The sequence below is a fragment of the Mustelus asterias genome, chromosome 9 (genome assembly GCF_964213995.1).
Source record: "Mustelus asterias chromosome 9, sMusAst1.hap1.1, whole genome shotgun sequence".
NCBI classification, from domain to species: domain Eukaryota; kingdom Metazoa; phylum Chordata; class Chondrichthyes; order Carcharhiniformes; family Triakidae; genus Mustelus; species Mustelus asterias.
The window spans coordinates 102,862,749-102,875,191 of NC_135809.1; the positions used below are offsets into that span (position 1 = coordinate 102,862,749).

Sequence of the window (12,443 nt, forward strand, 5' to 3'; positions counted from 1 at the left end):
ACTACCTAGGGCTATTGGAATACCTAAAATTATTTGATCAGGTATTTTTTGTAGAATACACCCCATCATATCCCCTCCCATACACATGCAATTGAAACTAACTTGCGGAATGAAGAAAAATAGGCATCATGACCTGCACATCCGTTTATAGCTTTTTACAGTTATAGTATGCTGCACCAACAGTTCGCTGATCTAATTTTAACTCTTCTCTGAATGCCACACAAAGTTGAGAGAAAATAGTTTGCTTATGAATGTTAGTGTGTTTTTTAAACTAGTTAGTTCCCATATTGTACTCTGATGAGGCACTTTTCTGACATATTTTACATGGGATCAAAATAGTTCATGCCACAATAAGTTTACAAGAAGTACTGCATTGTGAAAAGCCAATGGTTATTATTGCAAACACTTAAATTCTACATTCTGCACAACTAATGACTAAAATGTGGAATTGTACAGGAATTCTTTAAAAGTACATAATACTAGTCCTTTAATTTAGGCTATATTTCTCCTCCAGTGATCTCCCCACTTCCATCCTTCTCCCTCCTGATGTTATCAATGTGTATATTCTGGGACCTAAATTTTGTTTTATAAGTTGTAATTAATAAATAAAAAAAATCTGACTTTTAAATTCTGACTGCTTATTCATTTGTAGTGGCAAAGATAATGACATATTTGTGCAAAATACCCCAGGTAAGTGAAAAAGAAAACCTATAAAGGGGCCATGTCCGTGATTGATAGGATACATTATTGCACAGGACATTAAAATAGATCCAGCATAGGTACAAATGGTATGCTCATTAATATTTTAATCGTCTCGTTCAGAGTTGCTGTCATTTTGAATTGCCTCATTTTTTAAAAAAAATTTGGGTTTCTAATTCAGATCCTTAAACTTGACAGTCCACTATCAAAGAAAACTTAGTGACTACTGAAACAGTTGTTCAAATAGAAATTGATAACTTTCAATAAAGCCCACCATTTGAAGATTACTATATGTCATTACACCAGCAATCTCTTAATTGTCTTTCACTGCTCTACTGGCCCCCATACTCTTCAGTATTTCTTTTCCAATCCAATTTCCTTGGATATTACTTCGACAAAGAATTTTCAATGATAAAATAATGTTTTACCACTCTGTGGAAAGAATGATTTCTTATCTCTTTTTTATTTTTTCAACATCTTAAATTTGTTTCCTTTCTTTAACATCTTTTACTATTTACCCTATCATAATCCTTCATAATTTTAAAGCTTTCAAGCAGGTTGTTCACAACCTTCTAATCACACAAAGCAGCTTCTATCATACTAAGTTTAACAAATTTAATAAAATGTTTGATGACCATACACTTCAATTACTCTATTTTTCATCTGTACCTGTCCTGGTTAAACTATTGTAAATAATTTTAATTATCTTCCAAGAATAAATTTGATGAATTGATTTTTAGAATAAACTATTTAATGACACTATAAGGCTCTTTCATCTGCTGATGTTAAACTGAAGGTCTACCAAATACTTTGGTGTTCCTCTCTGTCAACAATTTTGAGTAATATCTCTAGACCAGTTCAAACAAGTATCAGCCTTCAAAATTCATAATACATCATCTTTATAATGCAGAAGTCAACTAACCACTAAATACAGCCTGAGTGTTTGACTTGTCCATTTTAATGGTATGACTCTTCACACTTCCACGAATGTATTCCTAGTTTTGACACGATTGCCCTATATGTTTTCAAATAATAGTTGTTCGTTCTTATTTCGAATCATCCAGTTTCCTTCTAAGCATTCGATGAAGCAGCTTTCAAAAGGTTTGGTATTATTCTAGCTTTCCAATATGCCCCCAGCAAAATTTTTTTTTGCCTAACATTTTCAGGTGCTATAATACTTTGTATACATTTTCCTATGACAGGTTATCTTTGTTCACTATTTAATAAAATATCCCAACATTTATCATTGCTTCTGCACTTTTCATTCATGTGAACCTTCAACAGAATTGAAATAAGCTCAATGAAAATACAATAAGCATATGGACTCAAATGCATAATACTGCAGAACATGGAATAAACAATCTGAAATAAATATAGAAAATGGTAGAAATACTCAACAAGGCTGTCAGCATCTTTGGGAGGGAAATAGAGCTAGCGTTTCTGGCCGATGATCCTACATCAGAACTCAACTGAAGGGTCGTCGACGTAAAACGTTGACAGAATTAATGATTCAGCTATCATGAAGAAATATATGAAGAAGTTACTGCATGAAGTCTGTGTATGGCTGTCAATCAGTTGGATAGGCATCGTGGGTCTGTTAAAGACTCTACCATAGTTACACTCGGTCATGGTTCGAGAATGAAACTGGAGCAAGGAAAACTTCACTAATTTTATTAAAATATATTATTTAATTGTGATTTGCTAATCCATATTATTAACATAAATAAATTTTTCAAAGTTAATAACCAAAACTGGGACCATAGAACGTTCTAATTTCTTGGCGTGCTGCTGGGTTGGAGGCACAAATGAGCTGATCTGAAGTAATACTGCAAATACCTGAAAGCACTGCGTTGCCAGCAAATATGTCTTCAGCAGCAATGCTACATGCAAAAATGAGGTCCTGTTGGTTATTTGATTTTGTATAACCCACTATGTAAAGAAAAACTGCACATATATTGCAGTTCATTATATCTTCAATACATCCTAAAATGTATAATGCCCAATACTATTTTTAAAATCTGGTTGCTATTAACATGGCAGTTAATTTGTATGAAGCAGGGTTTCACAAGAAGCAAAAATAGCTAATTGATCAGTGTATCTATTTTTGTTGGTTGAAATAAATATTAGATCAGGGTGATGGGAATGATCCTAGCTTGTGGGATACTCTTTATTTGCTATTTAATAAAATAGCGTCTAGTTTTCACATGGTTTCTCTATGTGGATATTTCAAAGACATTGTTGGGTATTAAAAGTCAGAAATATGAATCATAATTACAACTTTTAAATCATAAGCATGTTTGAGTATCTCTGTAATTGATCATATTTTTCTTTGCCATATATTGAAAGAACTTTAGCAACAATGGCTTTTATGTACACAACAGGTGAGCTTTCTGTGAGGTTCAGATACTCAGCACCAATGAACAAATTACATTACCCCTAATGTAGGCTGAACCAAAGCAATTATTATCACCCTTTTCCAGATAACTCATTTGGATACTTTCCATTTTATACCCACAAATAGTTCCTGAGGATAAAGAAGGATCCTTCCCCTATTCCCTATTCAATGAATTATGGACTCCACACCTTGTGCAGGGTAGTCTAGTTTTTAAAAAAGTACACTGTTCATTTAGCATAGGATAAATGTTTGTTCATCAATGTTTAAGACGTTGATTTGGTTAGACTGTGATGTGGAGTTTGCAAACCCATAGTCTACAATTGGCTGTTTTAGTGCCTAGTCAAGGAGTTGGGGTAGGGTTGGATAAATGTTACTGTTAATGAAGAGATTCAAGGATAGATAACTTATCCACAATACAATCAATCTAGTGAAGCTTAATACATTGGTATATTCATTGGTCAGTGTACACATATACCACCTCACTTTTTTAATGGGATATACTACACTCTGATATATTGTGACAGAGCTCTGATTGGATTCGAATAGAAAGAGGAAAATTTGCAACTCCATTGTGTTTTATGTGGTTTCAAGATATCCCAAAGTTCATTCACAGCCAATTAAATATTTTGACTTGTAGTCACTGTTATAATGAAGGTAAACATGATGCCAAAGTTCCATGCACAGCAATAAGCTAAATTACTGTTTTTAACTCTTGTCAGTTATGTCTCTTTTGTGGGGACCATGAATTGGATTCGATTTGAATTTGTATTGGTTTTTGAAGCAAACAAGGAGATGGATTAAGGGTGTCCTCTCTGCACTAACTCTGAGAAAGGAATACAATTTTTTAAAAAGATAAATATTAAGTGGAGCATCAGAAAAGTTCCCCTCTACTGGGGAAGTACATGGAACATTTTTCATACACTTGCTGTCTTTATGTAGTGTTTCAGCTGATAGTGCAGCCATCCCTCAGTATTGCAATGGAGTGTTAGCCTAGGTAAGGTATTTTAACATCTTTGGAGGACGGCTTGAACTCACAACCCATAACTGCTACCCCTAAACCGTCGCTGATAGCACCTCCCATAGAACATAACATCTACTTTCACCTAATCATTACAAATGTAAACAACATGAACCACGACTTTCATTAATTTTATCCTCTAGATGTCCCCTTCGTCCTTCACCATTCTTTCCCTCACCTGGCCACTATGGTGAACTACAGAGCTGCAGTTGAAGAGGTTTCTCTTTGATGCGTCTGTATAAGGCGCCGGCAGGTAAGAGTAAGGCTCCATGTGGACTGGCAGCTCTCCAATGCCTCACGCAATGGTCATCCATTACTTTTTGCCTAACAAGTGAATATATGCACTCTATCCAATTATAGAGCGTAACAAACGTTTTCTCTCTCACCAAGCATGAAATGTAAATTCAGATTTGAATAAAAATAAACATGGGACTTACGGGTTTATTTGACTTAATACCACACTATTCAGTATCTTTATTCATAATTTATTCACTCATCCGAGAAAAACCGAAGATTTCGAAAAAAATGTTTCTGTGGCAATTTCGCTACCGATTAGCTACGTCCTTCCTGAACAACATTTACTGGTAAGCATGTAGCAAAGAAAAAAATCATTCATCTAATTAACGCCCATTTCGATTTCGATGCTTACAATGTACTTACTCTCTCAACTTCTTAGAAATATATGTCTCAGATAATTCAGCTGATTTAATATCAACTGTGACCAACAATGCTTTTCTCATACATTAGGAAGCATAAGAACAGAATGTACAGAAGAGACAAGTACAACCAGGGCATAATTTTATGAAACTAAGACAAGTGGTTGCTAAGAGGTGAAAAAAGAAGCCTGGGGAGTTTAGGCTGGCATGTCAAGGAGCCAAGACCCACGTAAATCGGTGATGACTGGCACAATTTTTGATAAAGTGATTGCTAAACAGTCCACGAGGCAGAATAACTATATATAGCGTCAACATTCCTATTCCGTTTACACTAAAAAGGACTGTTCCCCCGATATATTTTGCTTTTGACGCATTGCTTTGGCTCATTAGTCAACCCTTCTGATTGAACGTATCTGGCAAGTGCTCAGTGCAATCATGTTTCTAATCCTGCATCAAAATGGAAAAGATGCACTTTTGCTTCTTCAGGTGAGTATCCTAACACTGGGGTACCCAGTGAGCTTGACAGGACCAAGCTACATCGACAGCTCAGAACCAGGCACTGGCCAAGGAAAGCAGTTAGTGCATTCAAACACTCAGGTGCACAGCTTTCATCGCTAGCATCCAGCTGATATTATTTCAATATGCTGCTTTGCATTGGCTGGAAAGGGTTATATCACTGTGAATTCAATGTGAAGATAGTGACAGTGCCTACTGAGCGCCTCATGCTATTTTTTTCCAAATTATCCAGGCCCAAATTACAGTTTATATTGTATAACTGTATAAAATCATTTGCCTTTGCATAATAGCGTGGTCCATCAATAGAATAAAATGCAATGGCTGTCTCATCTACAGCTTTGCAGTTTGACTGTTTTGGGAGGATACATTAATGTGACATTCGTTATTTTGGCACACCCACCCACTAACAGAACTGAACTTATAGAATCCCAAATAACAGTTGATGGGGAGGGGAAAACTGTCATAATATTTTAAAAGAGACAAAAGCTAAATAAAATAAATAACCGATTCGTTTTGTTTAGACGTGATTGTAATCTGAAGTCCCATTGCAGCATTGGAAAATTCTGTCACACATCGAGTTTTACTAACGATCTGTAACTTAATTCATATTTTATTTTACAATTGCCACATAATTGGATTGTAGATTTGACACATGATAATGAAAAAGTTAAAATCCCAGTGAAATTATTTTGTAAGAAAATGTTTTGCAAAGGCCGCAATCACTTGGGTCCTGCAACTGGTTGACTGTAATGTAAAATGATACTTATCTAAACTGGTTCCAATAAAAACTGAACCACAACATTGCAGATCGAACTAGCCTCAAGCTATCCTGTAAGACTCATAAACTGGTTGTTTATGGACTCTTCCACCAGTCCAAGTCTATTTGCCTTTAGTGAACAGTGTCCACAATCTATTGCTCCCATAGCTTCCCGGTAAGATTTATTGTTTTAATACTTTTCTTTACGTATTCGATTCTAAACAAACAATGTAATGTAACAATTGATGTGTTTCAGCGGCGGATCAAATAATTGTTTACATTAACTTCAAACATGAAGAATTTCTACCTCGTAAAATATCCTGTATATCACACGGGATGTATAAGTTTTGTCAGTGTTTTGTGTTAGTCCAAAGTTGCTTCTTTTTAATTACACACTTGTGGAACTGAATGATTTATTGATAAAATAACGATAGAACTGAATGATTTATTGATAAATAATAACTTTTCCTTACTGAATTCGTATTATGTCAAAGAGACACTACCTATAGAAACTGCCCTGTGTAGTTTGCTCACCATATGTGTGCACAAATAATTAATTGATAAATTTGAGTGCTGAACTGGATTTATTCCTTATACTGATTATTTTCCCTGTTGCTTTTTGATATCGTGTTCCATGTTTTTAACTAATCACAACGATTGCAAATTTAAGGAAACGAAATCATTAATGTGTACCTGACTTTCTTTCTCTTTGCAAAGGCCAGCACAGCGCGCCAGAGATGCTCGAAAGCTCCATGGCTCTGACATCTCCGGGTTATGTGTATCAGATGGAGCCTGAAAGTTACGAGAGTTTGATGGAAAGGATCAGTTTCGGCGATGCCGCCTGCATGCAGATGACCCCGCCGGCCTCCGCCGATCTTGCCGGCTTACAGTGCGGGGCCGAGCCCCCCAGACTCCGGCACTCCGAGGAGATGCCCATGCTGTCCGATGCCTTCGGGAGCGACGCTTACTCCGCCTGGCACTATTACCCCCAGCTCCCCTTTCAGAGCCCCTTCGGCGGGGTGTACGACTACTCGTACGAGCCCGCTTTCATCCGCAAGCGGAACGAGAGGGAGCGCCAGCGGGTGAAGTGTGTTAACGAGGGCTACGCCCAGCTGAGGCAGCACCTCCCGCAGGAAGTCTCCGAGAAAAGACTCAGCAAGGTGGAGACTCTGCGCGCTGCCATCAGGTACATCAAGGAGCTGCAGGCCCTGCTGGCGGCACACGTGGAGCTGCAGCCAGCTCCGGACGCCCTCACCCCGGCAACCGTCACCGTGGAAACCTCCCAGGGCTACAGCCCCCAGTTTCCAGGGTAACCGGGCATGGAGCTGGGGTGGGGGAAAGATACAGGAGTGACCATGGAAACCATCTGGGATGTGCAGGGGGCGGGGAGAATCCAGCCACAGGGTCTGTCTCAGTGTCCTGGCGCTGAGAAGATGGGAAAAAGTTTTGTTCGTTTATTTATTAGTTCCAGAAGTAGGATTACATTAACACTGCAATGGAGTTACTTACTGTGAAAAGGAGAGGGTTCAGATCCTCCACATCACTCACACCCCCCTCCTTCAAAATAAACCCTAAGGGATTTTCACAGTAACTTCATTGCAGTGTTAATGTCAGCCTATTTGTGACACTAATAAATAAACTTAAACTTAAAAAAAACTAACCACGGTGTCTCAGGGAAGCTCACCAAATCGTGTATTTTCTAATAGCGAAGCACGATATGGTCAGGACACATTATTTAAATCAATTCTTTGAAATCGAATGTCTTTATCGTGTTATTTAAATGTTGAAGGTCGCGTCTCCTGTTCTCATTCAGCAGGAGTTTGCAAATAGTCATTCTAAATTAATAATCTTCATATTCCTTCCCAATCGCAGAATGGAGACAACACAGAAGGCCATTCGGCCATTCAGCCTGTGCTGTCCGTGTTTGCCCTCTGCACATTTACCTTCAGTTGTCTGAATGCGGCTGTCTCTCTCTGCCACAGGCCAGGCACTTTCCTTCCTCCTGTTTCCCACCAGACAGGGGGTTTTGGACCAACACTTGCAAGGGAATCCAGTAAGTGCGGTAAACAGGACATTGATTGGACAGGGCAACCAGGATCGGGCACTCACCCCCAAGAACACATTTCAAAAAGTTTTCATTTGTCGGAACAGAGATTAAACAACTGACATCTATTTTAAGCATATAGCATCCCAGTTTAACATGATCCGGAGTAATGTATGAATAGAAACTCTTGTTGCTCTTATTTCTTCTCCTTTGGACTTGTGTGATTAATAGTTCATTCTAAAGGTCTAATAGAGATATTAGGAACAATAATACGACATGTATGTACGGGTCATAACATAAATACAATGTAAAAGGATACATTTCAAGAGGACGCGGCCAGTTAGAGGAACATTGTGGAATTAATATATTCAAAATCAAATTAAAATTCCCCTCATCCCCTCATCATGTTTTGTTACTGGAGACAATAATCTTGTGTTCCAATTAATTACATTAAATCTGTCCACCCTAGTCGGCATGGACGGGGTGGACAGTCAGAGGCTTTTTCCCAGGGTGGAAGTGTCAATTCAAGGGGACACAGGTTCAAGGTGAGAGGGGAGGGGGGGGGGGGGTGGAGTTTAAGGGAGATGTGCGGGCGACGTTTTTCGTGCAGAGAATGGTGGGTGGCTGGAACGCGCTGCCAGAGTAGGTGGTGGAAGGAGGCACATTAGCAACATTTAAGAGGCATCTGGATGGGTACATGAATAGGGAGGAAATAGAAGGATACAGACCGAGTCAGGGCAGAAGGTTCTTTTTGTTTAGTTCGGGCATCATGATCGGCACAGGCTTGGAGGGCCGAAGGGCCTGTTCCTGTCCTATACCTTCCTTTGCTGTTTTGTAAATTATAAGGAGACCCAGACCTTCAACATTATCCATATTTCTGGTATAATCTGTTGCGTCTCAGATTTTCCGACCATGAGTGGACCAAAACTTTGAGGCGTTTAATTAAAAGTTATTTGTGGAAGCACATCTTAACTCTGGATCATATCCTCCCTCCACCCCCTCCTCCCCCACCCCTCCACAATTCGCTGTCAGTAACAACCCAGCGATGCTATGAAAAGAAGCTGAATGGAATTGAACCAGACTGAATGAGTCCATTAGAAACTGTCCACACAAACCCACAACCCAAATAGTACCTGATTCATGTACCATATCAGAGATTGTGGTTTCACAATGTATTTGTGTAAAATTGGGTTCTGTGCTTTCGGACTGTTTGTAACCGGTAAAGGAATACACATGTCGCAGGCGGCTTTCTGTTACCTTCCGAAAGACGCACTATTCTATTTAATAGCGAACTTTTAAAGTTGCAGATTATTTATGAGCATCTATTCCGTGGTACTAACGTTAAGCTGAAATCAATATAATTATCGAAATAATTATGTTATTAATAAAAAACTTTATTTGCACTGGAATTTTGTTTAAAACTGTGGAGATTATGTTTTGTCATTGCACTTGTTTCGGTCCACGTCTTTTAAATTAAATTATTCTTTACACCCCATTTATCACTCGCACTTAATGTAGCTTTATGTCCAAATGTGTTATTAGTACACCGCTTTTTAAATCAATCATTCACTAATTGATAAACCCCCCAGGGTCGAAATTACCTACCTAGTGGTCAACCAAGCTCTTATCTGGATCTACATCTCGCCTTTGGAGCAGTTTTTTTGAGGAAATAAACGCAAATGATCCCCGGTGATGTTTTATATATGTAGTGGTGAATCGCGTCCGAACGATTGGGATTGCTCTGTACAATGTTTATATATATATATAATATATATATAGAGAGAGAGTGACTATTGTGAACAAAATAAGTTTGACCGAGTATTTCAATTAAAGTGAAGTTGGTTTCCCACGTGTTTTATGCAAATCCAATGTATTGAGAATAATCCCGAAATCCCCGATATATAATCTGCACAAAGCATAATCGTCACTTTTTAAGAAGTGTACTGGCGAAACAAAAATCTGAGGGGACGTTAGCTTAAAAAAGTTAAAACTTGTCCATAATATCGCGTTTCCGGATGCCACAGGTGATCAGTGGGAGAGAGACACTGGCGACAGGTGACCCCCAAAGAGTTATTTGTTTTCTCTGGTACGAGAATGTTGATGGATATTTTAAAAGCTTCAGGCGTAAACGTTGATAACAATGATAATTTTCTGTTACTATACTAAACATGTCTACTTGTGAACTTTAGAAAAATGATTCACAGCGCGCTACAGAACACATCGGGAGGATTAGCATCACGAAGTTTATTTCCACCCAAATAAATGTTCTGGTAACCATTTTATTTAACTTGAATTGACGAACACTCAACAACAGCAACTTATATTTATATAGCGTCTTTAATGTAATTGAATGACCAGGTTGCTTCACGGGAGCATTGTAAAGCGAAGTCTGACAATGAGCCACCGTGGTCTGATCAGTCCTAGGACTGCAGGAAGAGGCCATTCCTCCGCCCATCGAACCCGCACTGACACAAATCCCACCCAAGCCCTATCCATGTAACCCCACGCATTTACCCTGCTAATCCCCCCGACACTAGGGTCAATTTTAGCATGGGCCAATCCGCACGTCTTTGGGAGGAAACAGGAGCACCCGGAGGAAACCCACGCAGGCACGGGGAGAACGTGCAAACTCCACACAGACAGTGACCAGAGTCCAAAATCGAACTCGGGTCCCTGGCGCTGTGAAGCAGCAGTGCTAACCACTGTGCCACCGTGCCGTCCCCGAATGTTTCCACCCAGTTTGGAACTGGGGACCTTTCACATGTTAGGCGAACGTGATAACCACTATACTATGACAACCCTCACTGCCTGGCTCTCCATGCACTAACCAGTTACATGACTTGGAATTCACAGGCTTATAGAGACAAAGAGAAAGCCACATGGTGAACATGCTGGAACTGGAGAGCTTTCTCAGCAGCTGACATTATAACATCCAAGAACTCCTCTGTTCCCAGAGAAATTCAAATAGCACGAATCAGTTTGAATTTAAAGTAAGTTATGAGTTCAATTTCTTTGGAAATTACATATGAACGGGCTTATAAAGAGTCAGTCAGATTTTCTTCTAAAGCGCCTGGGCATAAGGGCTTGATAAAGCAGAAATGATTGTTAGTTGCCTAAATGAAGTGTGCTGAACACTGTGAAGAAACCATGGATCCTGGCTACTCTTTCTAAAGTCTATTATTTTGTGTTTAATGGGAATGTATCTACAGAAGCTCCCAAACTGTGGGGCAGTCACAGAAACAGTGAATAGGGCTGCGGGCAGCCCCTCCTCGGGACCACCTCACACTGGCACCGAAGTCCAGGTGGTTTCCAGCCCTGCCCTTGCTCTACTCGTCTTTAGGTCTCTGTCTCCTACCAGTGGCTGCTTTACTGAACCTCGAAGCGTGGCTCTGACCATGAACCTGGCAGCGACGTCTCTGTTGTCTGAGCTGCAGCCTGTCTGAGCTCAGCCCTGTCATCCTGGTGCTGTGGAACGGCCTGGCCTTCAACATTTTCTTTGTTCTTTGTTCTTTATTAGACACCCCAAGACCCTCAACCTGTGCTTCTGCTGCTGGCTGACCAAGGCTCATGAGCTGGAAGGGCTCAGATGAAGTATTGGACCAGTAAATGTATAAAATAATAAGACAAAAATACAGAATTTCATGATATCTCACATGTTGATCTATAATACACAAACTTTAATAGTTATATACTGTATGTTATTATGTTTTATTGCTTTTTTTAGGGAGCTCCCGGGGTTGCATTAATTTTCAAGAGTTAAAATGTGATTGTTTGGGAAACACCAATCTATAGAATGTGCTTTTTGTGTGCCTGGAAAATTTCATATACAACATTTTGGTGCCATCTAGTGACTGTGTTTTGTCAGTTCTGAGTTTCAAACTGATGGACTTTAGGGTCCGAGAGATGGCCATCTCGTTCATCTATTGATACAAAGAAAAAATAGAATTGACACCCCATCACACTAACTGATCCTTAAATTATTTCATGGGATTTTCTCTGTTGTTACAACCAGAAGACAAGTAAAATTAAAAACATTAAAAAAAAATCTAAATCAATCTCTTGTGGCATTGCAGATGGTGGTGGTGGGGGGCGGGCAAAATTGAATTAAGATGATGGGTGGCCTGCCCACAGACTGGAGAGCCGTATTAAGTGCAAACACTGGAGTGGCCGCAGTTGGGCTAAGGACCCCAGGAGCAGGAATCCCCCAGTCAGAGGCTGGCAGCATTCCATTATCTGTTAGCGCCACCGAGAGCGGTGGCTGGTTCAGGAAATACACCCACTAGTGGCTCAGGATCAAAGAGAGACGCCAGTGGTGTGGTTTCATAGCAAGGGAACGTCAACTGGGAGGGAAAAGTGTG

At 39.6% G+C, this 12,443-nt stretch overlaps 1 protein-coding gene across 1 annotated transcript; it reads left to right on the forward strand.

Annotated features, from left to right (window-relative positions):
- The first annotated feature begins 6,778 nt into the window (after positions 1–6,778).
- Positions 6,779–7,354, forward strand: LOC144499267 (achaete-scute homolog 5-like). The gene has a single exon (XM_078221382.1). The coding sequence runs from the start codon at positions 6,779–6,781 to the stop codon at positions 7,352–7,354; it is 576 nt and encodes a 191-aa protein (XP_078077508.1).
- Positions 7,355–12,443: the final 5,089 nt, after the last annotated feature.

Excerpts from the sequence above, each read along its gene's own strand:
- LOC144499267 (XM_078221382.1), top strand. The coding sequence starts at position 6,779 with ATGCTCGAAAGCTCCATGGCTCTGACATCTCCGGGTTATGTGTATCAG.